Below are 21,191 nucleotides of genomic sequence, written 5' to 3' on the forward strand. Positions count from 1 at the left end.
TTTAAAATACTAAGAAATAAATGCTGGCCATGTTTCATAACTTTAAAGCAAACTGTTAAGGGTAAACCAGATGTTATTTAGAAGTAAATAAATACCAATTTAACTTTATCAAGAATAGTAAATAGATTCTTGGTCTGGAACAAGACATACTTATTGTTCTTCATTTTTTTTAATGCATTTACCTAAAATTAAATTATAGAATCTGGCTGTTTATCAGATACAAACAGATTTTGTGATTTCAACTAAATCCCATAACAACTGTGTTCCAACTCTCAGTCTTTGTCTATAACTTGAGGTTTTATTGTGTGTATAGTACAATAAGCAATTATTTTAACTTCAAATGAAAATTGGAGTGAATAACCACGTGGAATATTCAGTTGTTTTTCACTGAAATAGTGGCTCATGGCTTGCAACATTAACCACGCTGTCATATACAAGAATGTATTTTTAAAAATAAGCCTGTGATTTATGGATGCAGTTTTTATCCATGTATGGGTTAAAGCATAGACATTTCAAACTGTGGGCTGAATATACTGTGAAACCTGACATCCAGTTGAACTTTGCTCAGTTTTATGGTGTCACCCAACCACTTTATGAAATTGAAGCCACCCACCCGTCATTTATGTGGTCTATTCTTCACTACTATTTAGTATTTAATTTTTTTGCTAGTGAATAAATTTTTTATGACTTCTTTTAAGTTTGATTTAAGGTCTAATTTTGTTTAATGAATGAAAGCATCTTGGCTGTTAATCTTTCCATCCATGCATACCATGTGTAGTTTTACTGTGTAATAACTACCAAAAAGCTTTATTTAAATTCTATAGCTATTTTTATTTAAAAAAAAATGTTATTATGGAGCTTATTGTAGACAAATATTTCTATTAACTTAAATTATAACAGTCTCAAATAACATTTTTATATCTCTCACACTGGGCTATATCCTTTGGTGTATATATTTTTATCAGGTTATTTTGTCTTACTACTTTGCTGTAAATTCATTAACCATTATTCTCAGATACTCATTATTACAATGACTACCTTCCATAACTTCTGACATTTTTGAATTTATACATCCAGGTTCATATTTCCAGCATCATAGGTGCTTGCAGGTAGAATGTTGGCCTCAAAACTAGAGAGATTTGTATCATAGGTTCTTGCACATAGAATGTTGGCCTCAGAACTCGAGAGATTTCTTGTTCATGTCCCTTAGACAAGTCAAACATCCTCTGTAGTCATTTTTCTTTTGAACAAGTTAGGAGAGTATTTGTAAAATGTGGTAGCAGGGATAAAAGAATATGGAAGAGCCTAAACTATATTCTAGAGGATTTCCTTTCATCTCCCTCCCACCACCACCAACTGGCCTGACTCCCAGCTTCTTATGCACTAAGCAGAGAGAAATCAGTGTGATGGAATCCCAGCATAGTTAGTATATGGGTCAGGGTTCCATAGAGAAATAGAGTGGAATGCATGCATGGGCGTGCACGTGCACACACACACACACACACACACACACACAATTTATTGGAAAAAATTGGCTCACATCATTATTCAAGCTGACAAGTCCCAAGATTTGCAGGGTGGGTAGGCAGCTGGAGACCCAGCAGACCCAATGGTATAGTTCCAGTCCAAAAGTCAGCAGGCTTGAGACTCTGGAACAGCCAGTGTGTTGGTCTGAGTCCAAAGGCAGGAAAAAAGCAAAGTCTCAGTTTGAAAGCAGTCAGGCAAGAGAATCTTTTCTTACTTGGGGGAAGAGTGAACCTCTGATTCTACTCAGGCCTCCACCTGATTGAATTAGGCCCACCCCAAATTAGAGAGGACAATGGGCCTTATTGAGCCTACCAATTCAAATGTTAATCCCCCTCAAAAACGTCCTCATGGAAACACTCAGAACAATGTTTGACCAAATATCTGGGCACCCTGTGGCCCAATCAAGTTGACACATATAATTAACTATCAGAGTAGGAAATGCCATATGAAGATAAATTTTTCAAATCTTTCTCTACCCCTAAGGAAGACTTGCTTAATCTAGGATTACAGACCTAGGTCATACAAGGTTACAGAACTGAACAATGTCTCATTTCTTCATTGAAACTTGGCAGAGCTTAGCACTCTACTTTAGGGTTAGTCTGTATTTTGACTTTATCTTAAATTTTAGGAAACTATAAGAACAACAATCTGCAAGCAAATTTTATTTATGCTGTCAACAAGCTTATATTGGATACTTCCCATGGGTAGGAAACTCCGGTCAGGCAAAAAGATGAATAAAGCTAGTCTCTGCCACTCACAGGCTTCAAGCACATTTGCCCCATGTTGGAAATCCCTCCTTGAATATATCACCACTGGGCTTTAATGCTGTATTTTAAATAAAAGCTTTAAATGGAGCTACAGTTTTCTATTTTGGTGATCTTAAACTGCCTTCTTCCCCCTCCCACCAGTAACTTTAATTTTCTGAACAGAATTGTACAGAGAATTCCAATACAAATTAAAGAAATACAGTTGGAGCTGCTGAGTGGGTTCAGTAGGGAAACAACCTGAGGCCTATTCATTTACTTGTCCTAATTTGTCCAACACTCTCTGGGTCCCTATAGCCACACCAGCCCCAGAGGTATAAGGAATAAAGTTTAAAGACCACTTCTCTGTTTAATATTCCTGCCAATATTTTATGCATTAAATGTAACAAAATTAAAGCAGGTTTGGATATTTTTCTCCCAGTTCTTCTGTGATTCACTCTGTGTTTAATTAGTTCTCTTTATTCTTCACAGAGTTGTTTTGTTTTGGTTTTTAATCTCATTTTCTCTTCCTCTTTTTAAATGGTTTGTGTTTTAAACATGTCATATAATTAGTAGGGTGTTCTACACTGTGGAAGGTTCAGAGGATGTAATGACTTCCAGGAACTTGTACTTTTACTGAAAATAAAAAGCATGTGTTTTTTGAAATATTTAAACACAGTAAGACAAAACAAGGCATATAGACAAAAAGTACTTCATAAGGTTATTTCCAGAGATCTGTATGAATATTTCATCAAGTATCAAGAACGTCATACTTTGCCGTTGGAATGGCAGGATCTACAGACCACTAGATGTTTTCTGAATAGGCCTGAGCAATTATGTCTCCTTTGGAGATTTATCTTGTATGATTTGCCTTTTATTTTTGTAGTCAACAAAGGGAAATAGAGCAGATGGTAGTAAGTCCCAAAAAGTGTTTAATGTGTAAAAGACCTAAGTTTGTTAATATTTTATTATTCAATCTCTTCTCCCTAACTTCTTGTGTCAACCTGTTGGACTCTTGGAGAACTGGGAGAAGCTAGAGACAAGTTAGAAGATTTGTTTTAGAGATAGAACTCTAGTGAGAGTAAAGCAATGAATTCATGAGACTGTATGTGTTTAGCAAGAGGGTGGATTTTTCAGGAAGAATTATTTTGTTGTTGCGAAGTAGTGATTGGAAGAGAGAGCTTTTGGATTTAGAAGCTGTTGTGACTGTGGGTAAAATGAGAGTGTTTACAGATAGGAAAGGGACATTCTAAAACCTATTTTTCTATGAACTAAAAAACGTATTTATGTAGCTAATCTCCTTTCCTATTCATGCCAAAGGCTTTGTAATGGTATGCAACTGTTTAATTATAACATTAATGCCAGATTGGTTCTTATAGCAACGAAGCAACATGCAGAGACTGGACCACAGGGTGCTGGTATCTTTGGGTCTTATAATGCTGGACACCATAATGCTCTTGAATATATTTTAGAAAATATCAGTTTTTATATAGTAACTGGTAGGCATGCCATTTAAACAAAAAGATCCAGGAGTTAAAAATCTCAAATAATAATTTATCTTTTGTTCAGGCTTAGTTTTTAAAGCACATGAAAGTTTACAAATGTATGTATGTCAGTAGCCCAGGTTCTAAATCCCACTCACAACATACATTCATTAAGTACACTCTGTTTGCTGTTTGTTTTGATTTTTGTTGCTGTTTGTCTTGTGTTTCTTTGTTCTACAGTAAAGAATAATATGAGGTAAGAGAACAGTGGGCTTGGGGATTACAGTCTGAAAGCTTTATGGTATTCTAGTGACTCTGGGAAAAAAAGAAGTTTTACCTTAGCTTCTCCATCTGTGAAACAAGAGTTTTCAGGTTACTCTCTGAGCTTCCTTCCAGTCACAGCATCCTGGGAGTTTATGATTCTTATATGAATTCTGATATCCTGTGACTTAGACTATCCAGTATAAATGTTCTGAGAATAGATGTAAGTATTAATAATTGCAGTGAAATAACAGGTATAAACTGGCATCTGTGGTTACCATTCCTCTAACATATTGTGGTACAATGAGGAAAATAAGTAATATAATACATATGTGTACCTACACAACGAAGGTCTTTTTTCATCTATGCAAATAAAGAATTGATGTGCTGGGCCAGGCGCAGTGGCTTATGCCTATAATCCCAGCACTTTGGAAGGCCAACACGGGTGGATCACGAGATCAGGAGTTCGAGACTAGCCTGACTAACATGGTGAAACACCATCTCCACTAAAAATACAAAGATTAGCCGAGCATGGTGGTAGGTGCCTGTAGTCCAAGCTACTTGGGAGGCTGAGGCAGGAGAGTAGCTGGAACCTGGGAGGCGGAGGTTGCAGTGAGCTAAGATCATACCACAGCACTCCAGCCCAAGCAGCAGAGCGAGACTTCATCTAAAAAAATAATAATAATAAAGAAAAAAAATTGATGTGCTTTGAACTGTATTTATGATTCACATATCATTAAGAGCTTTTATGTGGTATTTAACCAGCTGCTAATCAACCCCTTAATAAATATATGTTAAACCATTGAGTTAAACAGCAGAGTGTGACAAATGGGGCACATTCAAGGAGGACATCCCCAAAATCCAGACTATATTACAAATCCTGGGGTGACCAAGGAGAGCCAATGAGCCTGAAAGTGTCTGTGGTGAGAAACAACTCTGCTATGTGGAGTCTTCAGGAAAAGCAAATAGGAAAGTATTAGTACAGACCTCTAGAGTTCTGGAATGTACTAGTGCTTCCTGCCTCAGGTCATGACTTTTCATTTGACAAATAGCTCCTGTTGTAATACTGGGCTCTAGTAGAGACTGAACTCCTGATGATGGGACACAAAGGGACTCTGTGACTAGAGCTGCCCATTGTGAACTTGGTATTGATTTATCTGACTGTATGGTATAGAAATAATGTATTGTTACATAGGAGTGATGCATTTGGAACATTGGATCCACTGGCTCCAAACGTTTGGGTTCAAGCAGATCGACAATGTATGACCATATATCATGAAGAGGAGTCCCAGAGTCTCCTTTGCACTGATGGTTCTTTCTCAAAAACCCTCAGGAGTTCCCTATGACTAACTCATGGAGGAGGAAAGTACTTGCACTGGTATAAAAATGGGTCAGCCTGACATGTTGGGTGGACTTTAATGTGAACAATGAAGGACATTTGCCCAGTGGGAAGATCAGCAAACAGTTTGCTTGTTATTCCCTTCATTTAGAGAGAGAGGTGACCTGAAGCACAGATGTATATTGAGCTTAGGCAGAGTTAATAACCTGATGGGCCTGGAAGAAATAAGACTAGAAAATCAGATACAAGGAGTATAAGCAAGAGGCATGTGGATGGGCCTGTAGTAGTGAGCACAATCAAAATCATGCCTATCAGAGACAGTCAGTACTGCAGAGGAAGCTCTCTACTACCAGGTGGACAACGTCACCTGTCCAGTGGATATGAGCCCGCCTCCTTTCTCAGTTACTCCAGAGTTCATGCAATAGACCCATAAAGATAATGATCTATTGTGACTGGATTTAGACCTTGGTGACAGAGACAGAGACTATGCATGATCCCAGGACATGGTCTCCCTTTCCAAAGCTAATATAGCTATTGTCACTTTTAACTATTAAATGCCAGAAACAGACTGATAATGAGCCACTGAGATGATACGATTCCTCCAGGGTACCATAGTGACCCGGCACCTGTGGGTGGCAGGCAAATTAAGTTGGATCCTCTCCACCTTGGAGCGGGCAGCAATTTGTCCTAAGTGGGTGAATTATGGTCTGGATATGTGTTTGCCTTTCCTCTCATAGTGCCTTCACTGGCACCTGCATCTGGTAGCCTAAGAATGCCTAATCCAGTGATATAATGCCCCACATAATATGGCTTCTACTAAGGGACATTTGCTGCTGTATCAAAGAAGACACAGCAGTGAGCTTATGGTCACAGTATGTTTTATCACCCAACAGCCACAGGCCTGATGGAACAGTGGAATAATATTAATCCTGAAAAGCTCAGCCAAGGCACTAGCATGAGGAAAAACCTTAGGATTAGGGTACTGCCTTTTAGAATTGGGAAATACACCAAACCAATTGCTGACATAGAATGCTATATTTATCATACCCAGGGCTCACAGTTCTGGGACTAAGGGTAGACCCTTCCTATAATCAATAGCAGTGATCCACTGATGGTATTTGCAGTATCTTTCTCTAAAACCTTATTCTTGGCCAGTTAGAATCCTAGTTCTTGTGGCGGAAGCAGGGGAGCAGTGCTGTTCTTTCAGTGGAAGCTGTGGTTAGTTCTACATGTCATCTGGTTACGATGTGCTCCTCATGACAATAGACCAACACAGACGGTATAAGATTACCGTACTCACCACCATGAGGAGATAGGGCTATTGCCACAAAATCTGAACAAGAAAAAATATGTCTGGAACTTAAAAGTACTCCATGCCCTGGTGGGAAGGAGAAATTGTGGCAACCAAGACTCCAAAGGAGTAAGAAAACGAAGGGCTTAATTCATCAGGATTTAGGTCTGCAACACCCTGCTCAACATCGGCTCAGAGCTGAAATGCTGAAATGCTGGTAGAGTATGAGGGAAAGTCTGGGATTAGTGGTAAAGGAGATAGGTGATGAATATCAATTAAGGCCTTAAGGACTAGTTGGGGCATTGGATATTGTGGCTGGATTTACTACCACTCCTTTAAGTCTCTGGGGAATTGCAGCTTGCCATTACTCCAAAGGATTATACTTAAATTCTTCTCTTGGGAAAGATGTGAGGGACTTTGAATTGATGCTATTGGGATATCAGCAGATGGTGCAAGTACATCTGAGTTGTACATGGGGTTGTCTGTCCTGGACCATTTGTGTGCTTTTCTGAATTGGCTCAATCCTAACATCTCTTCACGTTTTTAACCACTTGCTCAATGGTGAGCCCCAGATAGCTGTCACCTTATCTCTTAACACCATTAGCTATATCAGCCTTTCTCAAGGTGAAGACTAGGCATTAGCATGTCCCCAGTAGCAATCACCTTGGAAGGATTCACAGTAGTTGTGGCAACTGTCATATAGGGACACACCCAGGAAAGTTCTGTCTCCATTAGGATATTGTTTCCCCAGTGGCTACCCAAAGGGGCATATTATAAAATCATAAAGGCAGAGGACTTAGTGACCTGTACAATGAATTTTTATCAATGAAACATAGAGTATGACAAGCAACTGACATATAAATGTCCCTCTCTCTGACTGTTAACAAACTGCTTCAAGGTGTAAAGGTTCTAAATGACTTCTTTAGATTTGTTTCACATGACCAAATAACCAGCCATGTTTTCTTGTGAAGTTCTGCCCAGCTCAGTCATGTACCACCTTATGGCTGCTTTCTTCTCTTTCCTGTATCACTTCTTTTTTTAACCTCGTTGTGGTTGACCTAGCATTGCTTGATCTCAGACTGTACTTCCTAGAGAATTTGGATTGAGATGCCAAGCAAAGTTTTTAATCTAGGAAGTTTTTGAACACTGAGTGACAAATTAAAATGTGATAATGAATAACTAGCCTTAGCCTTCCAGATTGGAAAGTTTACCAATTTTCATGCACCAAGTTATCTTCTATCCTTATCTATTTTAATGTGTGAATATACTTCTCTATTTTAATGAAATTAATGTGCCCATTAATTTCTTTCTTTTTAAAAAAAATGCAGTGACTCTCTTACTCTGCCCCATTTTGTTGTGCAATGTTTTCATTACTCTGTCTGGTTTATTACACTTTTATCGTATAATTCTCCTGCATTAGAACTTTTCTCAATGCAGAGAGAGTATGCTAGTTGTTTGTCCTTTTCCGAATGTGTACCGTTTTTACTGTCATCTCTTAGAACAAACAGGTTCATCAGTATGCTTCTCTATATAAATTGTGGTGTAATGGAAGAGTGAAATTAATTTTTAACAAAAGTTATGGAGTCCTCACAACTTGTATCAAGACACTCCTCACATAATACCAAACTTTTCTGATAACATTTTGCCAAACTTATCTTAGGCAAGGAAATGTACACCACCCCCAGTATCCCAGAATGTAGTCAGGGGCTTCACTATCACTCTTTTACCTTCCTTGTCATCCCTCCTTTAATTATTCTTTCCAATGATGATTTAGAGATAATACAAATTGTAACCCTATGGTGCATCTATTAGCATTAAATAAGAAAAATTAGCTAATGTTTTCATTATAGCTGTATATTGAAAGCAAAACTGAAACTTTACACAGGAAGTTGATATATTATACTTCCGTCTACCTCAGATTCAGCCTAATTGCTCAGATTCTCCTAGACTTGGATACATCAATCTTTTGGAATTACTTGTTTGCTTTAGTGATTGTGGCTTTTGCCTGAGCTTGTACATCCTGCCATTTGAGAGCAAACAGAGAACTCAACTCCCTCCTCAATCTTCAACCTTCTCTTTGTCTCCCCTTTCGTCATGAACTATTTTTTACTCTATTGTCTATTGATTAATTACTTTTCCTCCAATGAATGTTGCATCATGAATACTAATCTTTGGAAAAGTTGAGAGTGAGATGAATGTTCACAAAAATTATAAAGACCTCAGATGAAAATTGCAGCAATTCGACATTGCAATCCCATTGGAACAAAACAAAGAGTTACAACCATTTGAAAGCAAGTCACATTTTTGTACACCATCCATTATTCCTGCATTTAACAGAATGTTAAAGATTCTACATCTTGTGAATTTATTAGCTTGGTATTTAGCATGTTTCATGGCCAAAATAGCAAAGAAGCTTCATTATTACTGGTTAAATTAGCCTCATGAAAATGTTGTTGGTAAAAGGTTACAGAAATGAATAAGAGATCCAACCAAGCAGCATATTGGACAATTTATCACTATAATTTTAAAAAGGCATTCTGATGATTTAAATTAACTTGGCTAAAGGGTAGAGATTTAGATAAAAGTTAATAATTAAAGCCCAAATGACATGGTTAGTTAGCTCTTCTTTTTAATAAAGAGGGAACAACACATACTCATAAAGTAGTTTTGTATATTGTCCTTTTGGCAGAAATTGAAGCCAAAAAACCATACCTGACAATACCTTTTATTTATTTATTTATTTATTTTTGATTTGATTTATTTTGGAGACGAGTTTCACTGTCACCCAGGCTGGAGTGCAGTGGCTGCAGTGGCACTAGCTCAATTCACTGCAGCCTTCACCTCCTGAGTTCAAGTGATTCTCCTGCCTCAGTTTCTCGAGTATTTGGGACTACAGGTGTGTGCCACCACGCCTAGCTAATTTTTGTATTTTTAGTAGAGAGGGAGTTTCACCATGTTGGCCACGCTGCTCTTGAACTCCTGACCCCAAGTGACCCTCCCATCTTGGCCTCCCAAAGTGCTGGAATTACAGACGTGAGCCACCATGCCTGGCCGGGCTTTTGTTTGTTTTAAATAAATATTTGTAACTATATTATATATAAACTGAATTACCTAAGTATCTCGTGTTTGCTTCCAACATGGTCAGATAGCCCTTCCCACATGCTTTGATTTTGTGCAGTTGAAACTTAAAAACTTAGAGGTTTTACTATTTGCTTTTTTTTATTATTATTATTTGAGACGGGCTCTTGCATGTTGCCCAGGCTGGAGAGAAGTGGTGCGATCTTGGCTCACTGCAACCTCCGGTTCCGGGGTTCAAGTGATTCTCCTGCCTCAGCCTCCCAAGTAGCTGGGATTACAGGCACCTGCCACCATGCCCAGCTGTCTATTTGCTTTTTAACTAAATGTCTTCCCTATGTATGTAAGAATAGAAAGTCTGCCATCTTTATGAAAATTTAATCAGGGAATTTAACGTTTCTTATTTTTTGCCCTTTGACATAATGTTTTTATTTGTGTGGTGTAAACTATTCATTTTTTGTTTGTGCTAAAAGTTTTTTAAAAAATATTTAAGCTAATAAGCTCACAGGACTTTCCTGGGAATGATGACAAAATAATTTTTTATTATCTTGACAACTCTGATTAAGGGTTGTGTGTTTATGGATTTAAGATAAAAATAAAGTTTCTCCTCTTTTTTACTCTTGACAGAAACCAGGAGATAAAAGAACTTGGTGAGCTTTCTCCACATTGGGACAATCTGCGAAAAAACGTCCTTACTCACTGTGATCAAATGGTGAATATGTACCAAGACATTCTGACAGAACTTAGCAAGGAAACAGGTGTGGAAGCAATAACTCTACTTACTCAAAGTGAATTGAATTTTCTGCATGTGCAATGAAAAAAAAATTAAACACATTTTATGGAGATAGGAGAACTGGAGAATTTTTTAAACTCTTTTATTTCTAACTTTAACATCTTAAAACAAAGAAAACACTACCCTATTTTACCTTACCGTATTGTTATGTGAATAATTGAGACAATTTTTTAAAATGTTGAATTTCTGAGAGGAAAAGCAAGTTATAAATATAGGATATGTTTATAGGATATGTTTTTCTTTTTGAAGTTCTTGTAACATTTTTCTGTCAGGTTTATCTTTTAACACACATATTAACTTATCATTATTTACTAATAATGTTTAATTTCTGATTTCCATCTAGGGTCCTCTTTCAAATCAAGCAGCAGCAAAGGAGAGAAAACATTAGAATTTGTTCCGGTAAATCTACATCTGCAAAGAATGCAGGTACACAGCCCTCACTTGAAAGGTATCATCATAAATTATTCTTTTAAAAATAGCAAATTATGTTAGTGTGTACTTCTTTAAACAGCTTGAGTATTGGCAGAGTTCAATAGTTTAACAATTATATAAAGTTGAAAATGAAACAATTGAACCTCATAATGACCCTAAATGTTGCTAAAGAGACTATGATATTCTTGTTGCTGTATTTTTGGTAAATACTTTGTAAATGTAGCACTTGGATTGAGGTAGAAATAAAAATGCAAAACGGGTAATAGCACAAGTAAGTAGTATTAACAGTGGCTAATAGTTAACACTTGTGTGTGCTCATTTAAATTAGAAAAAGAAAAAAACAAAATTTGTTTATATTTTTCCTGTCTTGAGAAATGAAAGCCCAAACATAGACTAATATGCTATTTTTTAAATTTACTTACTGGTAACTATCAACAGAAACTCCCTTTGCTATGAGAAAAAAAAGTGAGTATAGTAGGGTAGAAGGTGGTAGTGTATTCAAGTATACTCAGTTGTAAGAAATACTTGTCAAAGAGAAATACATAGGTTTCTCTGAACATACTTGAAAATGGTCCAGAGTGACCAATATGATGTCATATTTATTACCATTCTACATAATCCCTTGCCATTTATCAAAAATATGTTTTTCAATGTCTTTTCACTTCCCCTTTTCATTAACTTATTGCTATAGCAGTTATGCAAATTTAGGATGACTGTATGCTCGTTTGCTGGCAAAAGTCTGAGATTATGTCCCCGTCCCTGCATATGCCTATGCCCAGTGTCAATGGCACCCTCGCTTCTTTTCCTTCTTAAAAGTCTTCCTTTTTTGATGACAAATGCTGTGGTCCTCCTACTAGTACCCATCTTTTAGGGGGCTTTAGGATAAGTACGTGAAAATGTATACAAACATACATACAGAGACGTCTAAATTCTCATTCCAACACTGTTTTGTAGCCCTTGTCACGACGTAGTGGTTAACAGGTTTAGAAAGGTTAAAACACAAGAGCCATTGTATACCATTAGTGAAAGTGTAAACTGGTGTGGCCACTATTGTAAAAACAAATATGGAGGTTCCTAAAAATCTAAAACTAAAGCTACCATATGGTCCAAAATTCACACATCCAGGTATTTATCCAAAATAATTGAAATCAGTATCTCAAAGAGATGTTTGCACTCCCACATTCATTGCAGCATTGTTCACAGTAGCCAAGACAGAGAAATGTCCATCGATAGGTGAAAAGATAAACTGTGATATGTACAAAGAGTAGAATATTGTTCAGCCTTGTAAGGAAGGACACCCTGCCATTTGAGAAAACATGGATGAACCTGGAGGATATTATGCTAAGTTAAATAAGCCAGGACACAGAGGGACAAATACCACATGATACTACTTTTAATGAGGATTCTAAAATAGTCAACTGCATAGAAGCATAGAGTATAATGGTGGTTTCCGGGGGCTTTGGGGAGGATGGAAAAAGGAAGGAGGTATTAATCAAAAGGTACAGAGTTGCAGTTATGCAAGATGAGTAAGTCCTAGAGATCTACTATACAATATACTGTCTATAGTTCACAGTATTATATTGTATACTTAAAAAATTGCTGAGAGAGTGGATCTTATGGTAAGTGTTCTTATCATACACATACATAATAATAATAGTAATAATAAAGAGAGTAAGAGGAAACTTTTGGAGATGATGGATAGGCTTATGGCATAAGTCGTGGCAATGGTTTAAAGAGTATATATTTATGTCAAAAGTTATCAAGTTGCATACATATATATAGCTTTTTATATGTCAGTCATACCTCAATCGTGGTTTTAAAAACTGAAAGTGAAATCTCAGTTCTGCGTTAGAATTGTCTGAAATTTTATAATTTGAAAAATTAAACTTTATTGTTTTCTCATTTTTGCATACCAATCATGTATATATCGCTAGCTGATTTGAAAGTTTAAATGTGATTATAATGATTCTGATGTATTATGTTTTTATACTTGGTGATGAAGTATATGAAATTTTAATTTAGGTCTTATTCATCACAAATTATGTCAAGTGAAAGAACAGAAAAACAAAAAGAGAGAGATGGATTGGCCCAAGGCATTTAAAAACTGCTGTGGTCTGAATGTGTCCCCCAAAATTCATGTGTTAGAAACTTAATCCCCAATGCAACAGTATTGGGAGGTGAGACCTAAGGGGAGGTGTTTGGATCAAGAGAACTCTACACTTATGAGTGAATTAATGCCATGATAAAAAGAGCTTTCAGGAGCTTCACCCTCTTTAGCTCTTCTGCTATGTAAGGTCAAAAAGTTTCTTCTCTCTTGCTTTTCTACCTTCTGCTATGCAAAATCACAGCAGAAGGCCGCCATCAGATACCAATGCCTTGATCGTAGACTTCCTAGCCTTCAGAACTGTTAGAGAATACTTTATATTTTTATAAAAGTTACCCAGTCCATAATATTATGTTATAGCAGCACAAAATGGAGTAAGACAGTAGTTCTTTTTTGATTACTGTCTGTTAATAGTTTGAATAGAACAATATGAAATGATTTTTAAAATAATAAATTGTTAACAAGTATTGAAGAAGCTAAAATACCTAAGAACTATCTGACAATCAACATAATATTTTTCTAGTAGCCAAAATGAAAACCCTTTTATGATGTAGTAAAATGTTTATATTATTTTAGAGTGTAACAGCCCTGGGCTTGAATTGTAGCACTACCACTTTTTACATGAGCTGAGTCTGGTACTTAATCTTTCTAAGCAATTTCATTCTCATTCCTGATTGAGTTAGAGTATTTTTAAAACACATAGAATGATAAAAATAATGGTAGTTTTATTACACATGTGGCATTTTCCATCACTGGAACAAAGTGGATCTGTCTGTTTTATCAGAGCTGATGAAACTGGAGAAAATTGATCAGGCAAAAGCCTATTAAAAATCAATGAAGTCTTGAACTAAGGAAATAGCCAGATTTAGAGTAAAGATTATTTAGAGATACATTTTGGAGAAATCATCACATGCAAATACTTAATGACTGATGTCATAAGGCAATGAGGGAAAGGATAATTTGTTTTACAGCCATGGTTAGATGACAGTGTCATCAAACCAGATAGATCTGTTTGGGGCCAAATACATATAAATTCATATTTAATTATGCATTCAAATGTTTGTTGATTAACCTTAAAATACTTCCACCAAACAAAGATAAATTATGATCAAAGTGGCCTTTTACTTCATACTTCTTTCTTGAAGATGAAAGAATCATGTACTATGCTGTTTGCCAGTGAATCACCTGAAAAATAGAGTGAAATAGAGTGATATAGGATGAAAACAGTATGTTTAGTTTTGAATTCTCTGATTTGAATGAAAGAATCTGGCAACTAAAATAAAGAAATTTAGAAAAGCAAATAGAAGTAAGTGTGTGTGTGTGTGTGTGTGTGTGCATGCACTTTCTAGCTTGTTTGGTTTGGGATATGTATTAGTTTTCTAGGGCTGCCATGACAGAGCACCACAAACTGGGTTGCTAAAATAGCCAAACTTTTTCACAATTCTGGGGGATGGAAGTCTGAAATCAAAATGTCATGAGGGCCATGCTTCCTCTTAAACCTATAGAGTAATCCTTCCTTGTCCCTTCCTGGTATCTGCTGGTTTGCTGGCAATCTCTGGCCTGCTGATGTAACATGCCAATCCTCTATCTTGCTCATGGTGTTCTTCTGCCTTCTGTGTATGTCTGTTTCTGTATCCAAATATCCCCTTTAAGGACAGGAGTCGTATAGGATTAGGATCCATCCTAATGACTTTATTTCAACTGGATTATATCTGTAAAGACCTTATTTCCAAATAAGATCACATTCTGAGGTATCTTTCTTGTCGGGTACAAGTAAACCCACAACAGGATTTAGAAAGGAATTTCTTACTTGTAGTGACAAATATCAAGCAATATAGGAAAAACCAAAATTTTAATGGAACAGACCTAGGGTAAAACCCATGAACTAGAAGATTTTTGACAAAGCAGTTAGCAGAAAGACTGGTTCTGGTCTTTGAAGAGCTAAGAAGAAAATGTGGGGAAAAACTAGATATCCTAAGAGCTATATTAATGGGAAAAGTACCGAATTGTATTGCATATATAACTGCATGCTGAATTATCAAGCTTATATTTTAAAGATATTTGCATAATATTAAAAGTTATTATTTGAAACTGGAGTTCAGATTAAGTAGCTGCTATGTAGACTAGATCACCAGCTAGAGATTGAAAACCCCACTGAAATTTTGGGCCCTTACCACTTACTACTTTGACTTTAACCATGTTATTTGACCTCTCTTAGTGTCATTTTATTATTTGCAAAATGAAAAGGTTAAAAGTTGTCATAGGTGGTAGTGATTCACATTTTCTACTTTCTTATATAACATATATTTAACAGATTTTTAGATTGCAGTTAAATTTATTTAAGATTTGTGGCTACTGATTTGAATGTTTAGCTGAATTATTATTGCAAAATAATAATGCAAGTAAGATGGGCTAAGCCTTGGTATTTTACTGGCAAGTTAATTTGGATGTGGTCTAATTTTTTTTTCATTTTTACCATTAGTAAATTGTGTCTATTCACATTTGATTAATAAGCCTGCTATATTTGGAGAGGAAGCTTTGCAAAGAATAGCTGGCAGATCCACCACATACGAGGCTAGTATCTAGTTCCTGAAATAAATAACTGAGCAGAACTAATGCTGTCATGTCTCCTACTGACAAATGAAATAACCTCTAGTTAATTTAGGGTGCCCTGAAACTCATTAAGATTCTCATCCTTATTCATTACTTAAATTAAATACAACAAGTAGAATATTTACCACAGTGATAAGAATGAAGCATAAACCTCAAGATTAAAAACAAAAGTTTTTATACTAACATACTTTAATACATTTTATTTTCATAGCACATCAGTTGTGAACATTATGGAATATAAACTCCCGTAATGTAATATTCTGTTTTATTTTATATGTTATAGATATACAATAGAAAAGTATTGTATTTTGCTATAAAATTTAATGAATTCAAACTAAAACAACTGCTTTGTTTCACAGCAGACATAGTTTACGGATCTGTTGTAATCTATATTACTAAAAGTCTTCTTTATGTAACTCTGCATTATTAATGCACAGCTAACTCTAAGCATGAGTGTTTTGTAAATATTAGCTATATACCCATGGTTTTACTTTGTGAGTCTGGTCCTTTTAGATATAGCTGCTTGAGTGATCACAGTGCCTGACACAGTATGTGCTAAAAACATAAAAAGAGAGTCTGGGGTGAATACTTCACCCAAGCTGAATCAGTGGAATTTCACTTGTGGATTCTCTTTAGGGATTCAGAGACAACCTCTGCTCATGAATTTAACTCTTAATTGTGTTCTAGGAAACCCAAAAAGTACTTGTTTTTTCCATGGGGAAGAAAAATCGGTAATCAAGCCGACCACAAAAAGAGAGGAAAGGCAGAGATAGTCTCTCATAGCTTTTCAGTTCCCGATTGGAGCACACAGGGAACAGATGGGCTTGCCCTTAGTTTGCATGAGTGAAACTCACCTGTCAAGCACAGCCCCGCCCACTCTCCTTGTTTTTGTTTGTTGTTTTTCAGGTATCTCAAATAAGGTTCAGTAAATTGGTCTGAAAAGAACCTTAACTAATGTATGTTTGTAAAAAATGATTTTATATCATAAAGCTGCAGTTGAAATCAGGTCCAACACTGGACAAAATTTACTGCGTAGCTATGGAGGAGTAAGCTAACCTCTGTGACCTTTCATCTTCTAATCTCTACAAAAAAGGAAGGAGCAAAAGAGAGGAGCTTCTAGGGCTCTCTGATGTCTGTATCTCAAGAGTTTGAGAGTATCACCTCATCAGTGAAGCATACTTACCTTAGATATATTTAATAACGATGTCAAGTTGCTTAGACTATTTTGAAACAGATTTCCCTTAAAAATCCCTGAAGGCTTGCAATTCCTGTCAAAGGCATATTGCAAGCCATTTTGAAATCAGGGATTATACTTAAGTTGTTCCTTGATATGAGGTCAGCATGTCTTCATTTTTGACATTAACACTATTTTATAGTTGTAGGAATTTTAGAAAGATCTTCTGGGAAAAATAGAGTTATTATCTCATTTCTATTATTAAATGGCTTTTAAAAGGCTACAAGTCAGCCCTATTATTAAATCTCAAACCAATCTGGTGTCTTTAGCTTGACAAGACTCAACAACTTAAATTCTACTTCTCTATTACTTTTTATCTGTTACTTTGGATGCTATGCAATTTTCACAAAGCCAAAGACAATTTTTGAGACACTATAAAATGTCAAAAAAAGAAAGACAGATTTAGAAAAGAAACGCTATTTTTTTGTGTGCTTAAATTTTCTATAAAAAAATCCCACTCAGATTTTTATAATTGTCTTTTGATACCAAAAATCTGAATACTTTTATTATACACAGCTAAGGGCTATTCAAATAACAAAGATACATAAAAAAGAGGATATGACCATGGTAAAAGCTGTTCAAAAAATCTTAAAGAGCAGGATACGGTAAAGACATTTTAAAAACGATAACACAAATTTTACCAATCAAATTGATACCTTAGAATTTTAATTTTGTTTTCTTATAGGTTTTTTTTTCTTGTACATTTTTTCTCTTTGGAGAAAAACAATCAATTGCAGTTAATTCTAAATTTAAAGGAATACAACTGCCCCAACTAAGAATGAACATGGTACTTTATGTGTATACCATTCTTCATCGACTGAAGAGACCAGGAAATAAATCACATGGTATGCATAGATCAGTATACTATTTTGTAGTAATTACAAGTGAAATTCAAGACTGAAAGGGCCAAAGGAGGTAAACCTAGCTGTTTCACATTAGGATACTTGTAGCTGATAATTATCAAATGATAATTGCAAAATATTAAGATTACCTAAGATAATAAATTTGTAATTTTCATAGAAAGTATTAGTATCTTAACAATTTAAGTGACCAGTTTTAAATGTGAAGAAAAATATCTCAAATAAAGTTAAGGATTACACAATTGTACACAATGTTATTTCAGAGCATGTGACAAACCGGACATACCCATAGCTGGAGAACAAAGCTGTTTCCTTTGGCTTAAATTCATGTCAATTCTGAGAATATCATTCGGCAGCTATTTTCCAATTGTTTCCTTCAAAGTCACTCTTTGACTATCAAAGTTAAAAGTTTAAAAATTAAAAGCCACGTTTTGAAGACCTGCAGTGTACAAATGCTATTGAAAGCCAAATTCTTTGAACTTTTGTAAACTATGCACGCAAAGATTCAAGCTTTTTGAGGAGTGGTTCTGATCAAGATCGGTAGAATCAGAATGCAATAGAGGAAATGGAAAGAGAGGGAGATCTTGTCAGCTTTATAAGTATCTAGATATAAACCATATCTAAGTGTCTCTGTGGAGAATACCTCTTGATATTAATGGAATATCATAGTTAGGTTGAAAATGCCTTTCTAGAATTTAGATAACGTGCTGCACTTATACTAGCTGTGAGAGTTTGTCAATTTGAAATGTATTCTATGAAGTTTAAAAATGAAGAATGTTTACCGCTATTTTTGCTCTCTAGTACTTTCACATTTGAGAACACATAAGTATGCCTATTTTTTTTCAAACCCTGATTGTTTTGTTGCTTATCAATATATCTTAGAATTTCACATCCCCAATCTGCTTTATTTTTAACTTACTTTTATTGTGGTGTTTAAGTGATAATAAATGATCAATAACATTTATAAAAATGATAGAAAGAATGAGAAATAAAAAATAGAGGCAGATAAAGAAATAAATATGGAAGTATACATACACAATTAGTATAGGACACATGTTTTCTAGTGATAGAAAGAATGAGAAATAAAAAATAGAGGCAGATAAAGAAATAAATATGGAAGTATACATACACAATTAGTATAGGACACATGTTTTCTAGTCCTAGCTACTGAAAGGGAAAGTGGTGACATAGTAGCAGTGAGCATAACTCATCCTCAGTGCTTGATTTCTAAACACTATTCTCTAATAAAAAGGATCAAGGTTCATTGTAAAGGTGGTTGATTGCAGGGCTCAGTCAGAGAAAATACAGATGATTCGAGAGCATCTTGTACCTCTAGAAAGTTAGGGAAAAAATGTTTTAATAGAATAGATAAACATAAAGGGCACAACAGCCAACCTTAAGGAGCTCCCAGAACACAAAGCTGGCACAACTTGAACAACAAAAAGATGTTACTGAGTCATTAACCAAATAAAAAATTCACATGAGTCTATATTAACATTAATAGATAACTGAATAAGTAAATGAATGGAGAAGAGTCAACCATGCCTTTCAGAAGAATTCCAATTAATAATGTGAGAGGAATGAAACAAAAATTACTATTCAAATATATCAGTAATAATTTCGGATCCATCAATGAATGCAAAGATTAGTGAATAAATGTTTAAGCAGAAAAAAAGATATTTGCATAATCTTAAAGTATGTCCCTCCAGACTTTTACTAACTTTCTAGAGGAGAATTAACTATTGGTAGTGGCAGGCACCCCAGTGCATCAAGGTTAGCCTCACAGTAGTACAGAAACCTATGCTGATATGATGCTCTGAGAAGGGCATGTCGCCTCCATAGTAGTCTGCTCCACATTGCAGAACCTTAGTCTAATGATGAAACATAAGAGAAACCCAACCTGAAGAACATTCTGCAAAGTAACTGATCAGTACTCTTCAAAAATGTCAAGATTATGAGAGACAATGAAAGACTGAGGAACGTTTATAGTTTAGAGGAGCTTGAGAAGACCTGACAGCTGAATGAAAGGCAGGATCCTAGAAGAGAAAAGATGTGTGAGTGGAAAAACCAATCTGAACACATCCCCTTAAAGGAATTCTATATTCCTTCCTCTTTTATACAGGATATTAAAAGTTAATTCAAATTCCATGGAAATGTTGAGAGCAATTTAGTTATAATAAGCTCTTGGTTCTTTTATAGACTATAATCCAGAATGTATATACATATATACACACATATTCATGAGATGTGTGTGTGTGCATCTTTGTGTGTGTGTGCATGTGTATCCAGATTCTAAAGTTTTTATTGACAGTGTATATATTTTATTCATTAGTTAAGAATATTAATTCCTTATATGCTCTAACGACAAACAATAGTTAATTCAGCCTCAAAATATATATGTTTATTTACTGACATTCTTGAACACCTACAACATTACAATGATTTCTGTTTGGAGAAAGACAAAGACATTAAATTTACGATGCCTGTATTTTACATTGTATAAAGCCTAGAGAAGAAAGTAAATTAATTATTAAAATTATTTTATGCATATGAAAAGTAATTAATGCTCTGATAAAGATATGAATTTAGGACTGTGATAGGAAAGAGGAAGAAGTAAGTGTTTCTAGCTGGATACATTATGCAAAGATTTCTATGTAGGAACTAACTTAGCAGCTAGTCCTAAGTATGAAATTTACAAGAGTAAAGGACAGAAAAGTGAAAGAGGGAAGGGCAGTTTAGGTAATAGGAAGAGCTTTACAAGAATTTGAGAATTGGAACAGGATTAAAGAAAAGACATTTAATTAACTGTGTCATTTACTTTCTGTATTCTGACATCTTAACAGAATATGTAGAATATCTTTGCATGAATTATCTTGAGTTAGGAATATGAATCATAAATATGATAAAGACCAGATAAACTGTTTTCCCTCAGAATATTTTTACTTATTTCTCTTACAGCCACTTAATGTTTGCCTATATTATGAACTTATAAAATAAAAAAGTGAGAAAGATACTAAAATAAATATATGAGAAATTGGAAAAGAGTTCAAAAACTGTGAGTAATTCAAGGGATTATAAATAAGACATTGGTGCTCTGAAGTGAAGGAATCCTGCAGGGAACACAGAGAAGGAAGCCAAAGATGAGACAAGGAAATGAACAGAGTGGTAAGAAAAGGCAATTGAGGATATGGCATAAGATTGTGGAAGATTAAAGCAAAAAGTAAAAATAGGGAAAAAGCATTGGAGAAAGCTGGAAAAGAAAGGCTTAAGAAAAGAAGTACTTTAAAAATGAAAAGAATAAAAACTATAATAAAAATAGAAACAATACCAGGATGGGAAAGGCAATTAAGATCAAAATTAATTTTGCTTACAATTTAAGTGTGTACCTAGTTTCTGCTGTAGTAAATCATACTGAAACCTCCTTATATTTGAGAA

General features: G+C 35.2%; 1 protein-coding gene across 6 annotated transcripts in view; it reads left to right on the forward strand.

Moving 5' to 3' along the window:
• The window catches only part of INPP4B (inositol polyphosphate-4-phosphatase type II B), an 851,576-nt gene that overhangs the window by 637,172 nt on the left and 193,213 nt on the right, over positions 1 to 21,191 (forward strand). For 5 of the 6 annotated variants that reach the window (XM_064383845.1, XM_021666733.2, XM_064383848.1 and 2 more), the window contains 2 exons: positions 10,348 to 10,478; positions 10,857 to 10,961. In XM_064383845.1, coding sequence (XP_064239915.1) covers positions 10,348 to 10,478; positions 10,857 to 10,961 — 236 coding nt within the window. Of the gene's footprint in view, positions 1 to 10,347; positions 10,479 to 10,856; positions 10,962 to 20,333; positions 20,350 to 21,191 lie in introns of all 6 variants that reach the window. The other variant, XM_064383847.1, reaches the window with a different exon arrangement.

This window comes from Aotus nancymaae, unplaced genomic scaffold, assembly GCF_030222135.1.
Source record: "Aotus nancymaae isolate 86718 unplaced genomic scaffold, 86718_ANA_hifiasm-v0.15.2.pri h1tg000033l, whole genome shotgun sequence".
Taxonomy (NCBI): Eukaryota; Metazoa; Chordata; class Mammalia; order Primates; family Aotidae; genus Aotus; species Aotus nancymaae.